The sequence below is a fragment of the Copadichromis virginalis genome, linkage group LG18 (genome assembly GCF_057382275.1).
Source record: "Copadichromis virginalis isolate Kocher_CV1m ecotype Utaka linkage group LG18, C_Virginalis_male_GT1.1, whole genome shotgun sequence".
Classification (NCBI taxonomy): domain Eukaryota; kingdom Metazoa; phylum Chordata; class Actinopteri; order Cichliformes; family Cichlidae; genus Copadichromis; species Copadichromis virginalis.
In genome coordinates, this window is record NC_140635.1 from 2,683,779 (window position 1) to 2,710,872 (window position 27,094).

The 27,094-nt window shown below is 40.5% G+C and overlaps 2 protein-coding genes across 2 annotated transcripts; both read left to right on the forward strand.

Moving 5' to 3' along the window:
* The first annotated feature begins 7,210 nt into the window (after positions 1 to 7,210).
* LOC146686911 (NLR family CARD domain-containing protein 3-like) lies at positions 7,211 to 15,002 on the forward strand. The gene is made up of 9 exons (XM_085440101.1): positions 7,211 to 7,260; positions 8,290 to 8,419; positions 11,011 to 11,065; positions 11,253 to 11,484; positions 11,617 to 13,420; positions 13,786 to 13,953; positions 14,042 to 14,209; positions 14,305 to 14,351; positions 14,455 to 15,002. The coding sequence occupies exons 2-9, from the start codon at positions 8,292 to 8,294 to the stop codon at positions 15,000 to 15,002; spliced, it is 3,150 nt and encodes a 1,049-aa protein (XP_085296227.1). The 5' UTR covers positions 7,211 to 7,260; positions 8,290 to 8,291.
* Positions 15,003 to 17,134: 2,132 nt separating this feature from the next.
* On the forward strand, positions 17,135 to 18,540 carry LOC146686912 (uncharacterized). Its single transcript, XM_085440161.1, has 3 exons — positions 17,135 to 17,551; positions 17,684 to 17,758; positions 18,112 to 18,540. Exons 1-3 carry the CDS (start codon positions 17,200 to 17,202, stop codon positions 18,258 to 18,260), a joined length of 576 nt encoding a protein of 191 aa, XP_085296287.1. The 5' UTR covers positions 17,135 to 17,199; the 3' UTR covers positions 18,261 to 18,540.
* The last annotated feature ends 8,554 nt before the right edge of the window (positions 18,541 to 27,094 follow it).

Genomic DNA, 27,094 nt, shown 5'->3' on the forward strand with positions numbered 1-27,094 from the left:
GCTGTGAGACGCTGTCAGCAGCACTGAAGGAAACACTGTGAACAGTGTTGAGACCACACCAGCCTCTCCCATCCTTTTGTCTTATAGAGATCACAGAGATGTTTCCAAATATTCCTGCTTTTGTACTGTTGTGTAAATGTGTGTGTAAAGGTGGATGACTGCCTGCTGCAGATGAAATCTAACCATGGCTACAAATAAATGAAGCTGACGTGAAACACAGCCCTGTTTTTATTACTGTTTATAGATATTAGAATTGATGATCATCATTTTAATGATTCTTAAAAAGGCTTTAATGAATCCTTCAGTCTGAAACCAACTTGGAACAAAACACATTAGAAGATGTGGGAAAGAACCACAGTGTGCACATATTTAAACACACAACAGAACCACAGTGTGCACATATTTAAACACACAACAGAACCACAGTGTGCACATATTTAAACACACAACAGAACCACAGTGTGCACATATTTAAACACACAACAGAACCACATGTGTTTGTTTCAAATAAGATTTTTACTCTAAATGTTGTTATATATGATTTTATTTTTAACTACTTTGTGTGCAATTTATGAACTTTTAAAATATTTAACCATATTTTTTTTTTTGATTTTTCTATTTATTAATAGTTTCGTTATATTTAGTGTTTTCATCACAGCTGTTAAACCACAGATAACAGTGTGTGTTAGTAAATTCACAGCAACATGAATGTTTCTGAGTGTTTGTGCATCATGTGACCCAGATTTTTGGATCTGCTGTCAGATTGAAATGAAGACGATGAAACCACAGCAGCTTCAGCTGAGCTGTCAATCAGCAGCAGCAGTCTTATCTGTGGGCCGCAGGGGCTGATGGGAGCTTTGAGGACCTGTTAGAAACCACGTGGCCCTTGTCTGATCTCACAGCTCGTCCTTGTTTGGCCTCAGCTGCATCAGAGCGCCACTTCTCCCCAGGTTCACCTCCAAGATCGTCTGAGACCAGCCACTCAGACAGCTGCTGGAACAATTGGTTTGCACAACCAAACAATTTCTGCACAAACTGTCAGAAACCGTCTCAGGGACGCTCAACTGGATGCCCGTCGTCCTCATCGGGGTCTTGACCTGACTCCAGCTCGTCGCCGTAACAGACTTGTGTGGGCAAATGCTCACATTCGATGGCGTCTGGCACGTTGGAGAGGTGTGCGCTTCACGGATGAATCATGGTTCACATTGTTCAGGGCAGATGGCAGCTGAGAATGTCCCAGTTCTTGCATGGCCAGCATACTCACCGGACATGTCACCCATTGAGCATGTTCGGGATGTGCTTGACCGGCGTATACGACAGCGTGTACCAGTTCCCACGAATATCCAACAACCTCGCACAGCCATTGAAGTGGAGTGGACCAACATTCCACAGGCCACAATTGACAATCTGATAGACTCCATGCGACGATGTGTTGCACTGCATGAGGCAAATGGTGGTCACACCAGATACTGACCGGTTCTGGGTCCCCAGACCCCCAATAGCGCAAAAAACTGCACATTCCAGGGTGGCCTTTTGTTGTGGGCAGTCTGAGGTACACCTGTGCACTACTCATGATGTCAGATCAGCATCCTGATGTGGCACACCTGTGAGGTGGGATGGATTATCTCAATATAGCAGATGTGCCCACTACCACACATTTGGACTGATCGGTGATCACTGTTTGGGAGGGATGGTTATATTGTGTATCTGGAATGAATTTTAGGTCTCTACGTCCATCCCATGGGGAATGGGAGCAGTAACAAAGGTGTTGCGTTTATATTTTTGTTGAGTGTAGTTAGGGCTGGACCAGGTGACCCTGAATCCTCCCTTAGTTATGCTGCAATAGACGTAGGCTGCCGGGGATTCCCATGATGCATTGAGTTTTTCCTTTCCAGTCACCTTTCTCACTCACTATGTGTTAACAGACCTCTCTTGGTCCTGGCTCAGCTTCGGCGCCTAACAAGCTCATCACTGGACCCACTTCAGTTTGCCTACCAGCCTGGCATTGGAGCGGATGATGCCGTCATTCACCTCCTACATCGTTCCCTCGCTCACCTGGAGACCGCTGGAAGCACTGTGAGAATCATGTTCTTTGATTTCTCCAGTGCCTTCAACACCATTCTTCCCTCGGTTCTGAAGGACAAGCTGGTGAACTCTGGAGTGGACCATCACCTCACTACCTGGATCCTGGACTACCTCACCGACCGACCACAGTATGTGAGGACTCAGGGCTGTGTGTCGGACAGGGTCGTCTGCAGTACGGGGGCCCCACAGGGAACGGTTCTGGCTCCGTTCCTCTTCACCATCTACACTGCAGACTTCTCCCACAATTCCACCCAGTGCTTCCTGCAGAAGTTCTCTGATGACTCTGCAATAGTCGGCCTAATCACTGATGGGGACGACAAGGAGTACAGAGGTCTGACCCAAGACTTTGTGGACTGGTGCCAGCTGAACTACCTCCAGATCAACGCCAGTAAAACCAAGGAACTGGTGGTAGACTTCCGCAGGCACAAGCATTCTCCACTGCAACCACTGAACATCCAAGGTATGGACATTGAGGCTGTGGACAGCTACAGGTACCTTGGTGTTCATCTGAACAATAGACTGGACTGGACTCATAACTCAGACGCCCTCTACAGGAAAGGGCAGAGCAGGTTGTACCTGCTGCGGAGACTCAGGTCGTTTGGGGTGGAGGGCCCACTCCTGAAGACCTTCTATGACTCTGTTGTGGCTTCTGCTATCTTTTATGGCGTGGTCTGCTGGGGCGGCAGCATCTCTGCTGGGGACAGGAAGAGACTGAACAGGGTGATCCGAAGGGCCAGCTCTGTTCTAGGATGCCCTCTGGACCCAGTGGAGGTGGTGAGTGACAGGAGAACGGCGGCTAAGCTGTCATCCCTGTTGGACAACATCTCCCACCCCATGCAGCAGACTGTGACAGCACTGAGCAGCTCCTTCAGTGGGAGACTGCGGCACCCACGGTGTGGGACGGAGAGATTTCGCAGGTCTTTCCTCCCCACTGCTGTCAGACTCCATAATAAAGACTTTAACTGATCAAGCACACACATCCATACATATGCAATAACACTAAGTGCAATAATCCTTTCTGTCATCGTTGTATTTTTACTCAGTTGTATATAGTATTTGTATTTGTATTCTATTTTTATCTTATTGTATATTTATTTTATTTTATTCTACTGTATATAGTATTTTATTTTATTCTATTCTGTACAGTTGTGTACTGTATTTATTCTTATTGTATTCTAATTTTTGCCTCATAACTTTTGCACTGTCCACTTCCTGCTGTGACAAAACAAATTTCCCACGTGTGGGACTAATAAAGGTTATCTTATCTTATCTTATCTTATCTTATCTTATCTTATCTTATCTCTGCATTGAATCATATCTGTTATTAACCTCTGTCTCTCTTCCACAGCATGTCTTTATCCCATCTTCTTTCTCTCACCCCAGCAGATGGCCCCGCCCCTCCCTGAGCCTGGTTCTGCTGGAGGTTTCTTCCTGTTAAAATGGAGTTTTTCCTTCCCACTGTCGCCAAAGTGCTGCTCATAGGGGGTCATATGATTGTTGGGTTTTTCTTTGTACCTACTGTACAATATAAAACGCCTTGAGGCGACTTTTTTTTTTTGTGATTTGGCGCTATATAAATAAAACTGATTTGAATTGAATTGATTGTTGTTACTGTAGCAGATTATCCACTACCTGCTCACCTTTTGTTTTTTCATTTACTGAAAAAAAAAAGGAAGAAAAGTATTATGACGCTATAAGGAAATTGAAAGTGAGAAGACAATAAGGGGCTGGAGGGAAAAAAAATTAAGAAAACAAATCAGATTTGTCAAATCAGAAAATTAAAGTTGTAAATTTCAGAGAAAAAAGTGACAAATTTTAAAGTAAAAAATTCTGAAGTAGTGTGATGCCATTAGGATGAGCTGTGGACTGTGGAATGACTGATCAACATCAGCTGTGTCTAATCACACAGTGGATGACTGGAATTTATTAACGGGCATTTGGCAAGAGAAGGAGTTGTAGTGGTGGGCTTGCATCCATTCCAAATGATCTGTCCATCATAAGTCAGAGGACATTTGTCTTTGACTGCAGTGAGGCTCCTCATCCTCACCTCTCCCTTTCCCACCTGGATAAGAAAGACGCCTCTGTTAGAATGCTGTTTATAGACTTTAGCTCAGCATTCAACACCATTATCCCCCAAAAACTGTTTGACAAACTCAGCAAGTTGGGACTGAGGACCTCTCTCTGTAACTGGATACTAGATTTCCTGTCAGAGAGGCCTCAGTCCGTCAGAAAGAGAGAAACGTCTCCAGCACCATCAGGCTGCTTGGTGAACATCATCAGCAGAAAAAAACAAGTGCATCTTCAGGCCTGGTCGCTCATCCTTTCACCGACCTTTCTTTGCCAAAGATAAGAACAGTAGCTCAGAGTGGGTTAGTTAAATAAATATAGTTCTATTTGATCATTGTGTTTTTGATTTTCACTATTTGATCTTGCTTGAATACATTTTCCTGCAATTATGGCTAAATTGTGGACATTCACTTTTTGACATTTTGTGAAAAAGCAGAAATGTAACCGATGTGTTTCTGCGTTGTGTCTGATCCTGACAAAGAAAGGTAAAAGAAGGAAAGGCCTCCAAGTAAATAATTTGCCCGCTCCAGCTCCTCTCCTAGCAAGAAAAAGAAGCTAGCAAGAATGATCTATTCATGCTAGTGTTCACGTTCCCTAGAACACATATGTAGCACACACATCCTACACATTTATAGCTGGCAAAAACAGGCACAATGATGACAATAATTGAACTAAAATTGCAATCAGAAACATCAGGGTGGCTAAATATGAAGTATATGAGTGTTTTACAGTGTTGGAAAGAAATGACACACACACAAGAACACATTTTATGTAATCATAACAATATGTAATCTATGACTGGATTACAGAAATCCAAGTATTATTCTTAATTTATGCAAAATGCTCTAACAGGTTACCCTAGCCATAATGAAATAATCTTTCCTTGGAGCCTGGCCTGCTGCCCGGGCTATTGAAACATACCAAAAATAACAAGTGCAACAATTAATCAACAGAGGAGCTACCGTTAACAGGTGCAACTAATAGGATTTGACCGTCAAGCCTACTCACGTTTCTTCTTATCAGGGTTAGCAGGGAAGACAGCATTAGCTGGATAAGTTTGAGGTAGTTAGTACTAGGCAAATCCTCTCACCCACATCAGCTCCAGAACTGCATTATCTACTGTGTGAAACTCATAGGACTTTAGGACCTCTTTCTTTTATCACAGAACCAAAATAAACTTTCTGTATACGGGTTTGTGGGCCTACTGATCGACAATTTCTTTAACTGTTCATTAATGTAAATGTCTAATCACCCAATCCCATGGCAGCAATCCAATGCATTAAGACATATAATACTGTTTCTTACGAGTCGACCTTGAATGCAACACTAAAGTTTCACTTTCGTTCCAAACAAAACTCGAAGCAGAGATCAATGGATAACTTCTTGACTACATTTTTAGAATTATAATCAAATACAGCACAATTTCAGTTTAAGAGGTTTGTGCTCACCTTTTCATGTGGGCCCACAGTAGTCAAGAAATCACCCGAGACGTCTGCCCGTCTGACCACTAATCCGGCTCGACCACCGCAGAAAGCAACACCTCTAGCGCTCTACAAGGTGCCCGCATCCTCCACCAAAGTTGTCGCGAAATCGATCAATGTAGAGCAGTGTCACAAACCACGGAGGCCCCAGAAAAGTGCAATCAAACGTTGAGTTTATTAACAGCCCGGAGAAAACATCAACATGTGTCTTCTGACCAAAATACATGTTGTGGACACTTAAAGCAGTGGGGTACACGCCCCCCCATGGCGTCAATGACAGATTAAAATAGGTTCCAGACATTAGTCACCGTTAATCGTACATCTTGTACATCTTTAATAGCTATAAGCAGACATAGAACTTCTCTTTTCTATAACAGCTTTCATACAAGGTAATAAACTTCAAGCCCTCAGGGTCTCTGAGGCTAATTATTGACTCTGGTCATCTGTTGCCAAGTAGAGTAAAATATATTGAGACACCAAATGAGTTAAGGCCTCAGGCCGGACACATTCCTAGATTATATGTGTTGTAAGCATGCATTGCAGTTATCCTTCTATGTTCTAGTTTCGCTCAGCATGTATCACCTGGACAGTCACGCCAGTGAAGCTTAAGACCCTTAATGAACCGATCATCAACTCAAAATAAGCACAGATATGCAATGTGTATAAAATACTTCTAACCATACTTGTAATAAAAGTTAACATAATGGAAGGATCCTCAAATGGACATCTTCAATAAACAGCTGTAATGCAGTATCAATACTGTGAGAAATATTATTAAATGGAATAATGCTGTAAAGAATGTTATTAATGCAGTTATAATGATGCAGATTATATGGCAGCAATAAAAGAATTTCTGTATCTCCACAGTATGGTCAAGACAACTTACTGAAGTTTAAACAAAGCATCAGAATATTGAAAAAGGTAATTAAGTGACTTCGAATGTGGCACAGGGGTTGGAACCAGTCAATACAGACCAGAATCCTTAAGGTTTCTAGGACTTTGTTAATTCTATGCCACAAAAAATGAAGGCAAAAGGGTGCCCAACCTAGTACTAACAAAATGTTACGAATGAAACAACTGCTGAGTATATATTTAAATTGCGTAAATATACTCCTATATAGACAGCTACATAGGTGCCTTTCTAGGTCCCAGAAAGGCAGATTTGTCTCAAAATATTAGGTGACGTATATATTAGATCATGGTTATTGACTATTGTTATGTGTATCACTTTAATGTTGCAGCTGTGGGGTGATTTTGTTTTTGGATGGCTCGATCTTTTGCAAAAGAAGAAGTATATAAATATTGGAAGCAACTTGCATCCAAATTATAGAAGTGCAGAAGCAACAAATAGCATAACACAAGCATAATTAAATAAACTGCTTTAAAACTGTACGTCAGCCAATGCACTACATTCCTACTGGTCTAATTCATGCTCTCATCCAATGGTGCGTAATTCAGTCCAGGCCAGCCTTTTGGGTAAGTGCCACCACATGCCTCACTTCTTGACACGCCCCAGTATGCTACTGTTTACTCAGTAAACGCCAACACTTGAGAAACGCCCATTTCAAAAAAAAAGAAAAAAAAAAAGAACCTGAAAAAAAGCAAATGACAGCCACATAAAGAGCAGGTAAAGGCAATTTTTTATTCCTGCTTGACAATGTGAACAGAAAAGCTGAATAAACTGGTTAATGTTGCTGCATTGGTTGTGAAGATTAGGTGATTTTCCAAACGCATGCAGGGACAAAGTTTATGTTTTTATGTGAGGTGAAGTTTCCGTTTCAACTTCTTTTCGAGCGTTTGTATTCAATTCAGTTCGGCTTCACGTACTAGCAGTTTCACAGTCGATTTGCCCTTTTTAGCTGAGCTACTGTTGTTTGAAAATTTCATTTGAAGTAGTTTCACAACTAACAGTTAGGTCATATATGATGTCATCATTGTTACCGATGGATTTGTTTGTAAGCAGCATTTTGTTTCTGTAACTGTTTGTGACTTCCAGGAATAGGTTTCGGCAAGAGTTACAGGAAATCAACCGCACCCACTCTCTCGCTCTCACACACACGCACAAAGTGAGAGCGTCCTGCCTGTCAGGGCCGGTGTTAATGTAGTGCTTAAAATAGCCTCTTGTTTATGTCAAAGCACATTCACTTTGCTTCTTGTTTAGTTGAACTTTTCAGCTAATTTAGACAAAGGTAACTTTATATAAATGTCGAAAAATGTAGAAGTCTGGGCATTTCAGTAGTTTCCTTTCATCCTTTCATTCTTCTTCCACCCTACTGCAAGCGTGACGCATATTCCTTTGCTGCCCCTTGCATGATTTTTGCTGTTCAGCCAGATATGCAAATCTCAGGAAATACTTACTAAACTCCTGTGATTTAATTTTTCACATTTAAAAAGACAAGCTGATTGAAGGCATTTTTTTTAGTGCAAGCTGATAGATTTGTGTGTGTGTGTGTGTGTGTGTGTGTGTGTGTGTGTGTGTGTGTGTGTGTGTGTGTGTGATATTTGGACTCAGATATGTGTGATAATTTTAAATGTTTAGACTTCTCTGTATTATATTCATATGTGGTTATCACTGCTTTATGGAGAAAGTAAAATGTATTGTATTCTAAATGTTGACAGCTTTGCAAAGGATCATTTTATCTCTGTAAATTTATAGGTATGGAAGCTATTAAAGAGACTGAAGATTCTCCCAGTGGGACAGAGCTGGAGGACTCATCCTGCATATCCATGGGTAGCGACAGATCCATGAAGAATCGTACAAATTTTACAAAAGAAAAAATGGACAGGTGTATTTCATTCTTTAAATTGTGCTTGCATTTATTGCATAAGTTATATTTAATTGTATACTCTGTGATGTGTTGGTGCAGCATTGGTGCAACCAATCTGCTGCTGTGAAGAGAGAGCAGAACATAAATGCTAAGTTTTACTGGTTAATCTGTATTCTGGCCCTTAAATTTGGTCAAGAGTAGGGCTGCAACCAACAATTTTTTTTTAATTGACTAATCTTCAAAAATTTTCCTCAGTTAGTCGTTTAGTCAACAATTATTTCAATACCTCTCATCTCCGCTTCTTGTGGTCAAACCGCATGTTCCAGGCTCCAGCAACTCACCTGCTCAATTCTGCCAACCTGTCAATATCACCCTCTTGTTTCGTCCTGCAGCAAATTAGAATAATTACCCAGGAAACATATGAATATGAAAATAATCAAATGTATTTTTAACATTACTCAATAGGACCATAAAAATAAAAATGAAATAAATACGATTATTAAATAATGTAAATTAATGTGCTAGTAGTATTTAAACAAAAAAAAAATGTGCAAAAAAACCTTGTTCATTAGGTTAAAAAAAAAGCTTCAAATGAAAATAAAAAAGTTTTATTTTTCATTCCAAAATAAAAGTTTAGAGATAATTCAGTTTATGAATTCACAGTTGGAGTGGACATGCTCTGAGTGTGGCTTATCTTTGAGATGAGGTTCCCAGCTGCTGATAATTATGCTGAAGGTGCTCTCTGTCATGACTTCACCCATTTGAGAGGTCCATAAGCATCTTTTCAGGACAAACTCATCTATACACCTGTGCTTAATACAAGTAAAACAGAAAAGACCATTACTAATCACAAATGTGGTTGTTTCTCTGTTGGTGTAGTGTTCAATGCAGATTAAATAGTTTAACTCATATACATATCTATATCTATATATCTATATACGCCAGGTGAGTGGAGTGAGCAAAAACTGTAACTATGAAGACTGTCGAGAAGTCCAGTGACCAGATAACACTGGGGCGGCAGCGTCTGGTAAACTGATAGTGTGGTTAGCTGGCAAAGAGAAGTTGAGAGCGCTGCCTTACAAGTCAACAGCTTAATTACCCACTGGTGAGAGCAATGAACAGGAACACGGTGGCTCCTCCCAGAGGTGGAACTGCCGGCTCTGTGGACAAACACTGGCATTCACCCAGACCATGACAAAATTTGTTTCCCCTGCACTGGGCTGTCCAAATGACAGACAAACAGTATCCCACATTTTTAGTTCACAAACACTTCTTACAATCACTTATTACTCCTGAAATTTTGGAAGTTTTATCCTTTTTATACAGTCAAGTTACAGGACGATACAAATGATTATCAGGCAAAATGCTTTGAAGTAATCTCGTCCAATAACACATGAGGACAACAAGTGTATTTTCTGTTAATGTCACTACACTGATCTTAAAAACCGTTTGTTTTTTGATCGTAAAACATCACTCCTTCCAAATACAGTTGATTGGAATGGAGGCAGCGTCAACTGGATCCACCCTCTCTGCCCAGCGCGTGCTCCCAATGCAGGAGAAACAAATTCTTTAGGATTTAGCTACCTTGGCACAACACCAGCGTTTTAAATGCTCCTGCAGTAGTGCTGTCACGGAAGAAAGCTCCACTTTGAACAGTCTACATTCAACTTGGTTTTCTGTGAAATGCTTTCACATTTTTGAAATCTCCATTTGCATTCTCTTTTGTCCTTCTGTTTATGGTACGTTCTTCTTTGTTAGTACTGAGTGCAGTCTTGGCACACGATATAGGCGATACTCCCCCCGTTGCTTCCTGTAGTGAATTGTGGTACCAAAAACACATTTACGTAGTATTAGTATATGACAGATTGAAAATAAAATTCTTCGTTGACAAATTTTTATAGACGACATCATTGATTATGTTCGTTATCGTTGCAGCCCTAGTCACAAGCTCCACGTAGTGACTGAAACAATGAGGTTGTGAATACAAGCAGCAGAAATTAGTTTCCTTCCAAGGGTGGCTGGGCTCTTCCTTAGAGATGGTGTTTGTAGCCTGGCCTTTTGAAAGGGACTCAGAGTATAGCTGCTGCTTCTCCACATCGAAAGGAGCCAGTTGAGGTCATTCAGGCATTTGACTAGTATGCCTCCTGGACACCTCCCAGGTGCTCTCAGCTGGTTTGGGAACAATTCAGTGTCTCCCAAGATGAGCTGGAGGAGGAGGCTGGGGTGAGGGAAGTCTGGAATCGATGATTTGAATCTGTGTCAGTCTTGTAACTGTAAAAGATATTCAATAGAACCTTAATGGAGATTTCCCCCCTATTCATGTCATGGTAATTATTTAGTTATAGATAATAACCAATGTATTTGTGCAGAATGTTGGTTCCATGTGAAATACACTAGTGGTACAGGAGATTCTTTAAGTTTTGCCACTAGGAAGTCAAACTTTCCACTTAATGATACCTCATAACTGAAAAACTCTTAAGATGACAGAGCAGTTTATAGTTGGTGTCTATTTTCTGTGCTAATAATTGAAAATTCAGCATCACAATAACAATTACTTGGTTTTATTGAGCTGAAATTTTTTTTATAACTTTATCAATATTCATTTTAAGGGACCGGCATGATTTTCCAGAGACAAAGGAGCTGGATGGAGATGTCATATTTAAGGTCTGCTGAAAAAAAATCTATATTCCCTTAATAACAGCTTTTGAAAAAAAAAAAGTTGTTTTAAGATCACGCCTCTCATAGATATGCTGGGATATGCTTTTGTGTAAAAAAACAATAATAATCATAATCATAATAATCATATATATAACAAAAAAAGGGGATTAAAAAAAAAGTTTTTCTATTGCAGCTGGTGGAAACCCATGGCATGGAGATTTTTATGAGTGAAATTGGAAGGTATAAAAAGATGCTCTTTCCACATCTGTCACGCTATTCTACTGAAAGGGAAAAGCCAGATGAAGACCATCCGTCTACTGAAAATACAAAGCAAGACACGAGTGCCAGTGAAGGGGTTTTGAGGATTACATTACACGTCTTAAATGAAATTGGCCAAAAGGAGCTTGCTAACAAACTGGAGAAATGTAAGGACAAAACGTGCAAATAGTACAGAATTAGTTTTATGGTTTGTTTTTGTGATCTCTTATTGAAAAAATATATCTTTGATGTTTTTTAATAAGCTGTTTGCGTTCTTCTTTTTTTCTCTTTACAACCAGATATTTATGGCGAGCTTGATGTCTGCCAGCGCAAACTCAGACAAAAACTGAAAAGGTTTGAATACATTTATGAGGGAACAGTACGGCATAGGGACCAGACTCTTCTCAGCAAGGTGTACACTGAGCTCTACATCACAGAAGGACTCAGTGAAACTGTTAACAATGAACATGAGGTCAGGCAGATTGAGGCTGCATCGAGGAGATCAATGACAAAAGATAAGCAAATCAAATGCGAAGACATATTTAATTCTCTTTGTGGATCCCGTAGATTCATCAGAACTGTGCTCACTACAGGCATTGCTGGTATTGGAAAAACTATCTCTGTGCAGAAGTTTAATCTTGAATGGGCAGAAGGAAGAGTTAACCAGGATATTCAGCTCCTTATTAATTTACCATTTCGGGAGCTGAATCTGATGAAGGAGAGAAGATGCACTCTAACAGAACTTCTTCACAATTTTCTCACAGAGGCAAAAGAGTCAGGAATTTCAGATTTTAGCAAATATAAGCTTGTGCTGATATTTGATGGGCTGGATGAGTGCCGGCTTCCTCTTGACTTCAACAACAATGAGCCTCGTTCTTGTGTCTCAGAGCAAATTCCAGTAGATTTGCTTCTCACAAATCTGTTCAAGGGGAACCTGCTGCCCTCTGCGCACATCTGGATTACCACCAGACCCGCAGCTGCACGTCGCATTCCAGTTAACTGTGTTGATCGCGTGACAGAGATACGAGGATTTAATGATCCACAAAAGGAAGAATACTTCAGGAAAAAAATCTCTGATCAAAACATGGCCAGTAGAGTCATTTCACATGTTCAGTCAACCAGGAGCCTTCATATCATGTGCCATATTCCAGTCTTCAGCTGGATATCTGCCACTGTCCTGCAGAAGATTTTAGAAGAAAAAAGCCACGAGAGCAGAGGAGAAATGCCCAACACATTGACAAAAATGTACACACATTTTCTTGTGCACAACTCATTGATCAAATGTCAGAAGTATTCACTCAGTGGAGAGGTTTGCAAAACCCAATCACAGGTCAAAATGAATGAAGAGAATATCTTGAAGCTTGGAAAACTAGCCTTTGAGCAGCTACTGAAGGGAAACATAATCTTCTATGAGAATGAAATCAGCGAGTACGAAATAAATGTCAGCGACACTGCAGTATATTCAGGAGTATTCACAGAGATCTCAAAGAATGATTTTGGAATTCATCTAAAGAGATCATATTGCTTTGTGCACCTCAGCATTCAGGAGTATTTTGCTGCAGTGTATGTTTTCCACACCTTCATTTGCTCTAACCTAAACTTGTTGGAACCAGAAGGATCCCTCACTGTCCGAGAGGCTTCTACTGAAGTAACTGGCCTTCTCCAAAGTGCAGTGGATAAGGCCTTGCAAAGTGAGAATGGTCAGCTTGATCTTTTTCTCCGCTTCCTTCTTGGCCTCTCACAGGAATCAGATCAGTTGAAGAGTATTCTTGCCACCATGAGGAGTACTTTACCAAGTAATGAGGAAGTTATTGAGTACATCAAGGAGAAAATCAGTCAAACTCTTTCCCCAGAAAGATGCATCAATCTCTTCCACTGCCTCAGTGAGCTTAATGACCAGTCTCTTGTAGAGGAGATCCAGAAGTGTCTGAGTTCTGGTAGTTTGTCAGAGATCACACTTTCACCTTCACTTTGGTCTGCTCTGGTTTTTGTGTTGCTGACATCCAAGGATGAGTTGAATGAGTTTGATCTGAGAAAATATTCCAGATCTGAGGAGGGTCTCCAGCAGCTGTTACCGGTGATTAAGGAATCCAAAATAGCTTTGTGAGTAAATTACAACAATACTCTGTAATGTTCATATGACATACAATATTATTTTTAAATGTGACAATTATTATGATGCTAAAAACACAGCTGAAACAAACACACCAGATCAAATTCACTCTCTTCTTCATAGCTAAATAATTAAAAAAATAACACCGTATGTTACTTACTGTAAATTAAGCTTAATATGCTTTACTCAGATCGACAATATGTGGAATCACAGACATTGGCCCTGACTTAATATTTATTTAACAATTTTTTAATACAGTGCTTTAACTTGGCATCATCTACTATTTTATATTGTACGGCAGCCTCTTAACCCTGCAAAATATACTAGCATGTGGTTATTTTTTCTGTTTTTTAAGGCTTAAAGAATGCAACCTTACTGAGAAATGCTGTGAGATGCTTTCCAAAGTTCTATTTAGTTCGTGTCTAAAGGAGCTGGACTTGAGTGATAATGACCTGCAAGACAAAGGAGTGAAACTTCTCCTTGATGGACTGGGAAATACTGCATGCCAGCTGGAAAAACTTAGGTTTGTGAAAATATCCTGGTGCAGGATATTTATGCCACACAAATAGCTAAAAGAAACTAACTCTATATGCTTTAAATTTAAATTTCAGTTTGGCATTCTGTGGAATCACTGACTCGGGCTGTGACTCTTTGGCTAAAGCTCTGACCTCCAGCCTCAAACACTTGAAGGAGCTGGACTTGAGTTACAATCATCCTGGGGAGTTGGGAATGAAGCACCTCTCCTCCATAGAGAACGACCCTGATCACCTCACTATCAGGTATAGTTGAGTTAAATTACACTTACAGTTAAATAAAAGTTATTTTTTTCATGTACTCTAGATTAGCAGAAAATAACATCTTTGATTTTACCTAGGATAAGTGACAGTGGGGAGTGTTACTTAAAATCAGCTCTGAAGAAATGTGAGACTTTTTGTTATTATTTTTAAACAAACATACCAGTGACATTTCAAGTTTTAATACTGGATGGGGGCACAAAAAACAAAACTGAAATCTTTTTTTTCAGATGCACAAGAGCTGACTGTGAACATGAATACAGCACATTCAGAACTATCTTTTTCTGAAGACAAGAAGAAAATGAAACGATTGGAAGAAAGTCAGAAATACCCTGACAACCCAGAGAGATTTGAAGACTGGGGACAAGTGCTTTGTAATGAGGGTCTCCGTGATCGGTGCTACTGGGAAATAGAGTGGTCTGGGGAATGGATGGGTATAGGAGTTGCATATAAAGGAATCAGCAGGAAAGGTAAAGGGAATGAACCAGTCCTTGGCTACAATGATCAGTCCTGGAGTCTACGCTACTGCAAAGGCAAATACACCGTGTGGCACAATAAGAATGATGATGCACCCATATCTGTTCCCTATTTCAACTCCAAGAGGGTTGGAGTGTTCTTAGACTGGACAGCTGGCACGCTGACCTTCTATGCAGTGTCTTCACAGACCATGATTCACCTGCACACTTTCCACACTGAATTCACTGAGCCATTGTATCCAGGCTTCAGACTGGGAGAGCCACGTGCTACATTAATTTTACGCCAGCCAGAATATCTTTAAATGGTGATATCCCCTGCAGACAACAGTTTGTAGAGTACAGTTTTACAGTATTGACAATTATGTGAACGCTGTAAAACAAATGAAGGGATTTCAGAAGACCTTGTATGTAAGTGATTTCAACAAGTTTTTTTTTGGCGTTTTTTTAATCAAGTTCTAGTTTTGTAGCAAGTGGATATCAAAGCTGTGAAAAGCTGTCTGTCTTTAAGCCTGAATTGAATCAGCAGAAGCGGACGGAAGGATGTATTTTTTCCTATAACTAACAATTTCAAGGAAATTGGTAATAAATTACATATTTTAAATCTTAATATCTATTTTCTGTAATGAGTTTTTTTATGTTAAAGTGCTTGTATTATGTTTTTTATGCTTTTGTGATGAGGGATGGGATATGGATCAATAGGTGACAGTATTGAGAAAATATACTAGAAGCTTGTGAAATCAAGCTGTAATAAATAATCATCAGAACGATCCCATTGCAAACCAAAAGTGTGGGCATTGGATTTATTTTCACATTTTAAAAATACAGATAAACGTAGATGTCGAAAGCAAGAAGGTACTAGGTTCACATGCACCATCTGCCTGGGCTCTTTCTTTGTGGAGTTTGCATGCTATCAGAATGTTTCCATGTCCAGTCCAAAGACATGCAGTTAGTGGGCTTGGCTTAATTGGTTATCTGAATGGGCGTGATTGCAAGTGGATATCAGCGTGGGAAAAAAAAACCCCACACAGCAACTCACTCATATTAACAATGATTAATTGGAAAAATATATTTTGTCCTCAGTCATAAAATGTTTTGTGGCACTGATTCTTCCCATGGGTCAAATGTAATGTTAACTTCAGTTACGTTATATTGATCAGCCACAACAGTAAAACCACTGACAGATTTTAAATTAAATGTGTCCCTTGCACTCAAAGAACTGTTCAGGAACAATTAAAAGATTACAGCAAAGAACCAAAGGCCCTGACTCAACCTCCTTCCTATTCCAATCTGAGTATCAGTGGGATGACCCTGAACATGCCTGATCCATGGAAGTCCCACTCAGCAACCCACAGGACCAAAGGATCCAGTACCCCAGTGCCTAATGCTACACAGTGATCGGCAGGTGATTTTCATGCTGTGGCTGTTCAATGTATGTACTGTACATCTCAAACATTTAAACTACAGTTACGGTGCTTATGGGGAACAAACACATATTTATACATAAGAATTAAGAAACAGCATATCGTATTTTTTTTCCTTTTTTATATCACGAGGATAGAAAAAATGTCCGGCGCAATGTTTATGGATATGTGGAGGAGCCAACAAAAAGTATGATTGGCTAAAACTGGTTGATGCATATCAAACAGTTGAAATGAAAAAAAAAAAGTTTTTTTTAATTTTTGTGCAAAGCTAGGTGAACCTTGTGCTATATTGACATAATGATAAAATAATATTAAAATATGGAAACGCAAACTCTAGTCTATTTTTTTAATCGAATTATACTAAAATCTGAAAAAAAGAAGGAAAATAAAAAATATATCTCTATTTTCTGTTGCCTACATTGCAGAGGGTGACTTTGCTTCTAAACAGGAAAATGAGTGGGAAAGGCTAAAGTGTGTGTAACCCAAAGGACCAGACAGGACGCAGAAACTCGTGTTGGGCTTTTGTTTATTTGTTCGTAATGTCATTGTTTGCTTTAGCACTTTTCGGTGCTCACTGCTCCAGAAACTGTCTTCCTCTCCAGCCTGGCTGCCACTGAAAGGGAAGGGATGATTATATGATGCTTGCTATGCTCCGAAAACAAGCCTTCCCAGTCGCCACACCCTGAACACTCTGTTTGACTCCTCCCTTGCAACCGAGCCACCAACCACACTCCGCCACACACCCCCAGCAGGAAATCAGCCACAGCCATCTGAACCCCCATCCTATGGACCACTATGAACTTAAAAGCCTGGAGGGCCAGAAACCACCATATGATCCGGCCATTAGTGAGCACATAACGAAATAACTGAAATGAATTTAATTTGACTTTAAAACCATGCTGAGTGTTCCTCATGTGAGCCATGATGACATGAGGTGATGACTGTGTTTGATATGAAGCTGAATCCAGTGTATGTAGTGAACTTTGTGCTGATGAGTAGTTTAGTGATCAGAGTCCATGTAGTTTCCAGGATCAGACTGAATGCAGTGCAGTGCTGGAAGCTGCTGCTGACTGTGTGAATGTGTGTCTGTGCTGCTTGTTGCTGCTGTCAAACTTCAGATGAGCAGGTAGTGAAGCCCGTGGTGAGCGTGTACCCAGCAGCATCCAGAGCCCACCTGGAGGGGAACAGCTCCCTGCTGTGTGTGGCCTCAGCCATGTTTCCTCCTCTGGTCCAGTTCTCCTGGAAAAGACAGAAGAAGAACGGCGGAGAAGCGGAGGAGCTGCCCCCTGCTGAGGGAGAGCAGCTGGAGCTCAGAGAGGCGGGACGCACCATTGCCATCAGGATGGTTGATGGGAGCCATTCTGACACATATAAATACAGCTGCTGGGTGAAGCACGAGGGGGGCACAGTGGAGGCCCGAACACAACAAGGTAATGAAGGCTTGGTGACTGTGTTCAGCAGTGATTCAGCTTCATGTGGAGATGCTGTCAAAGAGAGCAGAGCAGCAGAGGACTGACATTTCTCACTGCAGCTCCAAACATTTGACTCCTTTTCTGTTTCAGAGCTTCCAGCTCCAGCAGCCTCCTGTCCTCCAGAGAGAGAGCCAGCAGACCTGCCAGCTCTGCAGCCAGCTGACTGTAAGATCACCTGCTGCCTCTCTGCATGGACAGCTCCAATGTCCAATGAGGCAGCTGGAACAAGTTTAGGCTCTTAAAGTTGCACTAATTGATCAAATCTTCATCCAACAAGCTCTGATAAAGCCACTGTACACTAGCTGCTCAGCACCAAACAGCAGACAGACCATAATATGTCAGAGATCAGTTTGTTAGCTGCTTGTGGAGTTCTTCTGCCCCCAAGTGGACACAAACACTACATCAATTCATCCACTTGAAGAAGAAGCTGTGACTGTTTCTATTTGGACTTTTTCTCCTTGATCTGAGAGGAATAACCCGACTGTCTGTCTGTCTCTTTGTGTCTGTCTGTCCTTCAGTGTCCTTCCAGTCTCAGTGCAGGGTGAAGCTGCTCTGCCTGCTGTACACAGTGCTGATAGTGAAGAGTCTGGTGTACTGCTGTGGACTCTCTCTGCTGATGCTGCTCACAAACAAGGGAGCGTCCACCAACTGCACACATGCTGACTGACTGTTTCCTGCTCGCCTTTTCTCACCATCAGATTTCCTCCAGTCAGCAGTCAGAAATGTAAATTAACTTCTGGTTGGTTCAATGTTTCATTACTGAGCATTTGACCTTTTCTCATTTAATCATCTTAAACTCTGTAATATAAATTTACAAATAAACATGTTTGATGTGTTTGTAAAAGTGTAGATTCTTTATGTGAAGATTTCTTTTGTACATCTCTGCAGAAAAACTGATGCATTCAGATCCCACCATAACAAAATAACAGTGTAGTTATTTGTCTGAAGTAAAAATAAAGATTTGAATGTTAAGAATATGCTTCTCATTTCTTCTGTGATACATAACCTGTGTGACTGCAGCATTCACAGATCATAAACTTGCTCTCCTGCAGCAGACGGGCTGTGTGGGTTTCTGCTCTGCAGCCTCCACACCGTTAGCTGTGGCTTTCACTTTAATAACACAATGACAGTTACAAGCATGAACTCTGCTTCAAGTTGTTCAGGAAGCATCTGTGTTCATGTGTGTGAGAGAAACAAAGTGTGAACTCAGAGCTGTTACACAGTTGATGTTTAGTACGATCACAAAAGACAAATACAAGATGAAGTCTGAACATTAAATCCCACAGAACTCAAGTTGAACCGTTATGATTTAAAAACACTGAAAAAGGGAATAAATTAAGACAAGATTTGTAAAAACAATTTCACAAAACACCATCAGTTCAGATGGATGTTGAGCATCTTTCCATCTTTTTCTAATAATCATAAATATGTAAAATGTTTAATCAAAATGTGTCATTGATTAATCAGCTTAATTATTCAGACTAGTACAATTTATACAAATAATATAATTGAAATAAAACATAATTATTATAATTAAGAGCAGCACAGAGAGGCAAACTCAAACAAAGAACATTCATCAATTTGATGATTGAACCAGTGCTGAATATTTATTAAGTTCACCCACGCTGTGCTGTAAATTCTGTTGATATGAATATTAAGATTTAACCCTCATAATGTCCCGATTTCCACACACCTGTGGTCCTCAGGGTCACAAATGTGCCCACTTCATTTCAGTGTTTTTTAAAGTATAAATTGTCGATCAATTCAGTGTAAAAAATACATGAAATGATCAGTTATTGTGATCATTGTTTCACAACCAGAGTCGGTCGCTTTAACAGATGATCACAGACGGCTTTATGTCAAAGTTAATGTAGGAAGCTGTTTTTAAACGACTTCAAGTTTTTTACTGGCAGCAAATAATCAGGTTTTCCTTTGGGCTCAAAAATGACCCCGTCTGCTTTGACTGTTTATAAATGAAAGGTATAAAATATCATCCATCTCTGTGTTTCAAGGTTTGATTCAACTTTATTCCATCTCATTGCCTGACATGTGTCTGTATGTTGGCATGGTAGGAACAGCAGGGCATGGGCCTGAGTGAAGGCAAACCTTCATGAGGACAAAGGCGTGTCCATATTTGACACAAGTGCAGGAGGATCAATTAGAAATTCGCTGAACTTTAGTGATGCTTTTAAAGAATCTGTGATTTTAAAATCTTAGATGCAAATATAAAATCTGATGAGATTTATTCCACAGATTTGTGTTTTATGTCAGGGTAAATAATCTCTAACAAGTTAAGTGATTTACTATGAAGTGAAAAAGAGCAAATATGAAACAGATGTTGTCATGGAGGAGTGGACTCAGGCGCAGACAAACTCAGACGCTCGATGGCGAAGAATTAAGTGAAGTTTGTTACAGGAGGTTCGGTGTGACGACAACGAGTGATGAAAACAAACATGAACTAAAGGCGAGAGCCTAAAAATCGGCTCTGAGGTAAATGACTCATTTACAAGGTATCAGGTATCACAGCACGCTGTGAGACGCTGTCAGCAGCACTGAAGGAAACACTGTGAACAGTGTTGAGACCACACCAGCCTCTCCCATCCTTTTGTCTTATAGAGATCACAGAGATGTTTCCAAATATTCCTACTTTTGTACTGTTGTGTAAATGTGTGTGTAAAGGTGGATGACTGCCTGCTGCAGATGAAATCTAACCATGGCTACAAATAAATGAAGCTGACGTGAAACACAGCCCTGTTTTTATTACTGTTTATAGATATTAGAATTGATGATCATCATTTTAATGATTCTTAAAACCGTCGTCGATAAAACAGGACAATTAAAAATGAGATGCTGTGAATATTATTTATTCATTTTGATTCACAAAGATAAACATATTTTAAACACACAACCAAACCACATGTAAGTAAGTAAGTAAAACTTTATTTATAGAGCACCTTTCAAGATAAAAATCTCAAAGTGCTTCACAGAAGCTAAAACCTTAAAAACTAAAAAAAGAAAAAAGAATTTGACTATAAATTATGTTTCATGAGATTTTATTCTTTTAAAGTCCTTTGTTTATAATTTATGAACTTTTAAATGATTTTTACAGAATATTATTTTTTATGTTTGTATTTTTCTTTATAGTTTCGTTATATTTAGTTTGTACGTTCAGAGTTTTCATCACAGCTGTTAAACCACAGATAACAGTGTGTGTTAGTAAATTCACAGCAACATGAATGTTTCTGAGTGTTTGTGCATCATGTGACCCAGATTTTTGGATCTGCTGTCAGATTGAAATGAAGACGATGAAACCACAGCAGCTTCAGCTGAGCTGTCAATCAGCAGCAGCAGTCTTATCTGTGGGCCGCAGGGGCTGATGGGAGCTTTGAGGACCTGTTAGAAACCACGTGGCCCTCGTCTGATCTCACAGCTCGTCCTTGTTTGGCCTCAGCTGCATCAGAGCGCCACTTCTCCCCAGGTTCACCAGAGGAAACACCACTGCACAAAATGCTTTTCCTCCCAGCTGCTGCTCTGTGCTGTCTGTGTTCAGGTGAGTGTTTCCAGCCAATCAGGAGCCAACAAAGTCAACCTGTAACAAACACTGTCACACTAACCTTCATCTATCTGTCTGTGTCTCTACAGCACTGGTTACCATGGCAGCAGAACAACTGATTCAGGACGATTTAACATTGACCAGGAGAGTTGGAGAAAGTGTCTCCTTCAGCTGTGGAGGGACTGAACAGTGTTATTTCAATGAAGTATGGTGGTATCAAAAGAAAGAAAAAGAAACATTCAGAGTGATTCTTTTTATTAATAAGAATAGTGGTTATGTTTACTCAGGTTATGATCATCCTCAGAAAGATGATTTTTCAGCTGAGAATAAACAGAACAGCTATGAGTTGAAGATAGAGAAAGTTAATCCTGATCATTCAGCCACCTACTACTGTAACTGTGTTAAAGTTGGTCCCCACAGTGAGAAATGATCCCTGCAGCCTGAACAAAAACCAACAGATGAACAGATGTCAAACAGTGTCTGTGACAGGAAGAGAGCAGTAAACCACAGCCCAGCTTCACATGTTTCACCTCCATCTCAGAGTCACAAACATACTGAGCTCAGGGACCATTTTTATTTACTGCTGTCAGAAATTCTATTTCCCTCAGATTCATCTTCATTAGATCAGCATGTCCAAATGAATAATGGAAAACTTTTCCACCTCAACTGTTGTAATTTAATTCTGAAAAGAAACCACAGCTGAGGGTGACAGTTTTTCACGATGAATGAAGTCCATCTCTTGTTTCTTATTTTGTTTCTTATTCTAAAACTGTAAACTTTTATTTCATCATCTTTGTCTTTAAGTACATCCACAGATCAGCTCCTCAGCTTTTGAGCCACAAACTTCACTGCTTTCTTCACAGGCCTGAGAAAAGTGTCTGTCTTACATTAAAGACCGTAGAACACTAGAGCCAATCAAATGTCAAGAATTGTCTGAATTATTTAACTGGGATGAAGAATCACCAAAAAGGAAAGGAGGGAATGAGGTTCAGTCAAGCCACTGACGAGCAGCTGAAAGGGAGGCTCTGAAAACAGTTGATAACTTCATTATTAACTCTAACTTTCTACTTCTAAATTCAGATAAAACTGAGGTTATTGTACTTGGCCCTGAAAATCTTAGAAATATGGTGATGTGGTAGATGTTTGTATGATATGTATAACTATGTAACTATATACACTATATATCTGTGTGCACTGAACATATATATTTTAACTTTCATGTAGAGTCTTAAGCACAAGACATTTTGCTTCACCATGTTTTATTAAGGTGGTACAGTAACAGGGCAGTCAATGTGACGTTTCACTTCTTCCGAGGTGCTAAGCTTCTCGGATGAGAGGTGAAACGTCTTCAAGCAACTTAAAGAAGTCCAGACGCTTTTCTTTCCAAGCTCCTTAGACTACGATGACCTGGATGACTGAGAACCTTCACAGACACCGTGTCATGACCTGTTGTGATAAGCCAAAGCCAAAGGGTAGCCGGAGTCCTTGGCCGCTACCTGACCCCTGCAGCTGTGTTTGGCTGGAGGACGGGAGGGAAAGTTACCCAGCAGCAGGGGGCGGGGATACTGGTCCCTATATATTAGGGGACCAGAGGACACCCCAGCACTTTTTTCCCCTCTGCTGTTTCTCTCTGTCCGTCTCTGTGTTGCTCTACTGTCTGGGCTTAAGGCTGTACACCCCGGGGTTTTGCTTTGCTTGCTTTCTGCTTTCTAATTTTCTTGCTAAATGTCTGTATGTATTTTTCCTGCTGTTCATATAATTCAATGTATTAAACTCTGTTCCAAGAATTCTGCTCTTTTCCAGAGAATCTTTTTGAGTGTCTTGAATTTAATTGGATCTAAAAGGGTTGGATCTCCACATCGTTGGTGGGAGAAGGTTATCTGGATGTCTTCCACAGCATCTAACCAGATTCTTACTCTGGATGGCATTACCTTGGCCTCCAGTAACACTGTGAGGAACCTTGGAGTCATTTTTGACCAGGACATGTCCTTCAACGCACATATTAAACAAATATGTAAGACTGCTTTCTTCCATTTGTGCAACATCTCTAAAGTTAGAAATATCCTGTCTCAGAGTGACGCTGAAAAACTAGTTCATGCATTTATTACTTCCAGGCTGGACTACTGTAATTCATTATTATCAGGAAGTCCTAAAAACTCGCTGAAAAGCCTTCAGCTGATCCAAAATGCTGCAGCAAGAGTCCTGACAGGGACTAGAAAGAGAGAGCAGATTTCTCCTGTTTTGGCTTCCCTTCATTGGCTTCCTGTTAAATCCAGAATTCAAAATCCTGCTCCTCACATACAAGGTCTTAAATAATCAGGCCCCATCTTATCTTAATGACCTTGTAGTACCATATCACCCTATTAGAGCACTTCGCTCTCGCTCTGCAGGCCTACTTGTTGTTCCTAGAGTATTTAAAAGTAGAATGGGAGGCAGAGCCTTCAGTTTTCAGGCCCCTCTTCTGTGGAACCAGCTTCCAGTTTGGATTCAGGAGACAGACACTATCTCTACTTTCAAGATTAGGCTTCAAACTTTCCTTTTTGCTAAAGCATATAGTTAGGGCTGGACCAGGTGACCCTGAATCCTCCCTTAGTTATGCTGCAATAGACGTAGGCTGCCGGGGATTCCCATGATGCATTGAGTTTTTCCTTTACAGTCACCTTTCTCACTCACTATGTGTTAACAGACCTCTCTGCATTGAATCATATCTGTTATTAACCTCTGTCTCTCTTCCACAGCATGTTTTTTATCCTGTCTTCCTTCTCTCACCCCAACCAATCACAGCAGATGGCCCCGCCCCTCCCTGAGCCTGGTTCTGCCGGAGGTTTCTTCCTGTTAAAAGGGAGTTTTTCCTTCCCACTGTCGCCAAAGTGCTGCTCATAGGGGGTCATATGATTGTTGGGTTTTTCTCTGTATGTATTATTGTAGGGTCAACCTTAGAATGTAAAGCACCTTGAGGCGACTGTTGTTTCACTGTATAAATAAAATTGAACTGAATTGAACAGACACAATTAGAAGAGTCTGAAAACCAAACTGAATCATTTATCATTTGTTTCACCGTGAGGTCCGGTATGTTATGTAAATATAAATAATATCATGTGTGGTATCCATATAAACCTCTAAATCTCAGCTCAAAGAAAATCTAAAGCTTTCCTACAGCCACCAAAGACATCAAAAACAAAAAACAATTAAAATAACAGTTATGTCACTTCACAAAATGTACGTACACACAAACAACCGAACCCTGTATACTCTCGATTTCATGTAACCAAGCAAACAACACATTTTCTAATAGCAGAGATCTAACTGATTCTAAAACTGCAAGTTTTGTCGTGCTCTGACCAAAATGCACTGAACCAGCTGCAAAAGAAGGCTAAACATAATCTTCATGCTTAATAAACTTCATGTTTTGATAAACAATACTTCAGAGCCAACAATTGCCATTTTCTACCCAGTTACAGACACGTGACTGGACGACGGCATGTGCCTTCAATTTAGGGTCATTTGTATTTCCAGCATGGTGGCAGGGTGGTTAGCACTGTTGCTAAAGGTCCTGAGTTCAATTCCACCATCAGGCCGGGATCTTTCTGTGTGGAGTTTGCATGTTCATGTACTCCGACTTCCTACCACAATACAAACACATGCAGTTAGTGGGGATAGCTTAATTGATCAATCTAAATTGCCCATAGGTGCGAATGGTTGTCTCTGTGTGTTAGCCCTGTGACAGACTGGCGACTGGTCCAGGGAGTACCATGCCTCTCGCCCAATGACAGCTGGGGTACGCTCCAGCGCCCCCCATGACCCTGATAAGGATAAGTGGATTTGCAGCATGCAACTTCTGATTTGGTGGAACTGGTGTAAATGTGGTGATGTTACCGTGATTCTATTGGCTTAAGTGACCTCTAATTGTCGTGCATGAAAAAAATAATAATCTGCACTTTGTTGAAAACACAACTAATATGAACAAGTTAACAAGCTTAAGTGATACAGCATCATAATAACTCCTTTAGTGCATAAGCAAAGGAAAAATCTGATGATAATGGAGAAGGGACAACAGCTCTGAACATGTCCGGTCTAATAAAACAGTTGTCACAGTCTGGCTGAGGCAGACTGTATGAATGTGAGGAGAGGATCTGAAATGCAGACACAAAAGGAACGTGGAACCAAAACTTCGTATTAACAAAAAGCGAGCTGTTTAAAAAAAAAAAAGGTACAAACAAAGGGCAAGGCAAACTGAATCAAAACTAACATTAACCTAAAGTGGGTGAACTAAACAAACAACATGAAAAACCCTGACATGAAACTTAGAAACATGACGTGGAGAACATGATGAGAACAACAGATGACCTGACAAGGACCGAACAGAAACACACAGGGGTGATTAGGGGAAATGGAAACACATGGGGAAACAGCTGACACTAATCTGAAATAACAAGCAAAGCCGACTACACTGACATAGGACACAGATCTTCAAAGTAAAACAGGAAACATGAGAGGCAGACATGACAATACAACGTCACAACAAGAACAAGAAACATGATCTTCACCAACCTCACAAGGCCTGGTTGAACAGTTGCTGTCTTATCATACATGAAGTGAGCAGTGTTCATACAACCCGTAATGTTACTTTGAGTTAAGGAGGTAAAAATATAAAGTCCATCTCAGTCCATGCGTCCAAGTGCAAGCACAATTCCCCCGCACTCTACAGAGGGCAGTGGCACATACTTGTGACATCACAAACATTAACTTAGGCTGTCTTAACCAGTTAAAGGTCAAGAGTCATGCAACCCTCCATGGCATCAAGCCTTTCTTGCAAATGTCAGCATGTGTAGTATCCACAAAACCTTAGAATCTCAGCTAAATGCTCATTTAAACCATTTCTACAGCCACCAAACACAGCAAAAACAAGCAATGATTAAAAGAGCAGCTGCGTAAATGCACATAAGTCCGCTAAACACAGACAACTGAGCCCAGAATTTGCCAGACTTCATGTAACCAGGTAAACAATGGCTCGTTAGCTCACAGAGACCTCACAGACTCCAAAACACCAAGTTCCATCATGCTTCAACCAAAAGTCAGTGAACCAGCCACAAAGGAAGACCACAAAAACGCACAGCAGGGCAAATGCGCTAAAACACAAATTGGCTTTCCGTCCCTTCCGCAGTTTTCACTGTTAGCCGATAGCCAGCATAGCTACTGATAATGGAGAGCTAACTAGAAGCATCAGAGCCACTTTTGTCAACAACCACCATTTTGGACCCAGCTAAAGACACGTAGACAGACACCACAGCTGTGTCCCAATTCCTAGGCCGCATCCTCCAGAGGCCGCATTTGAAGGCCGATTCCGTCACAGCCAGGCGACGAAGGCTTTCCCAGTTCGAAGGCTGCTCCAAATGCGGCTGATAAAAATGCTTTTTGAGCAGGAAGCTCAAAGAGACCTTTGGTGCTATATTAACGAAACACCACACAACTGCAACTGTTACAATGTCTGGTTGCAATAACTTTAACTCGCTGCTTTGTCAAGACTGACCTTCATTGATCATTCATATTTGAATCCTCCCTGTAGACACTGACAGTTAACCAGGTCACATACTGCTGCAGACTGTTAATCCAGATGTAGGCCTGTGTTTCTGAGCTCAGGTCATACATGTGGTCCTCACAGGGCAGCCACTACAAACGTGATTTATAGAATATGATGGTGGACATTAAACAGAATATAAAGTATTTAAAATGAGCTCTACCCTAAACATATTCAGCAGTAATTTTAATTCATTTGATGCTGATGGGGAACATTTTTCTGCACAATTGTTTTTTACTTTGCAGTAATACAGTTTTATGTGTACTGAGGTGTTTAAATAATATATTCATATATTATATTTATATTCTTACAATTCTTTAATAATTCTTCAGTCGGGAAGGAAGGCAGAAACTTAAAGACGCTGCAGGAG

Bases quoted from the DNA above. Each gene is read 5' to 3' on its own strand.
- LOC146686912 (XM_085440161.1), top strand. From the start codon at position 17,200: ATGTGTGTCTGTGCTGCTTGTTGCTGCTGTCAAACTTCAGATGAGCAG. The intron at 17,552-17,683 runs GTAATGAAGGCT...TTTCTGTTTCAG, and splicing joins GGAGGCCCGAACACAACAAG to AGCTTCCAGCTCCAGCAGCC. The intron at 17,759-18,111 runs GTAAGATCACCT...TCTGTCCTTCAG, and splicing joins AGCTCTGCAGCCAGCTGACT to TGTCCTTCCAGTCTCAGTGC.
- LOC146686911 (XM_085440101.1), top strand. From the start codon at position 8,292: ATGGAAGCTATTAAAGAGACTGAAGATTCTCCCAGTGGGACAGAGCTG. The intron at 11,485-11,616 runs GTAAGGACAAAA...CTTTACAACCAG, and splicing joins TGCTAACAAACTGGAGAAAT to ATATTTATGGCGAGCTTGAT. The intron at 14,352-14,454 runs GTGAGACTTTTT...CTTTTTTTTCAG, and splicing joins AAAATCAGCTCTGAAGAAAT to ATGCACAAGAGCTGACTGTG.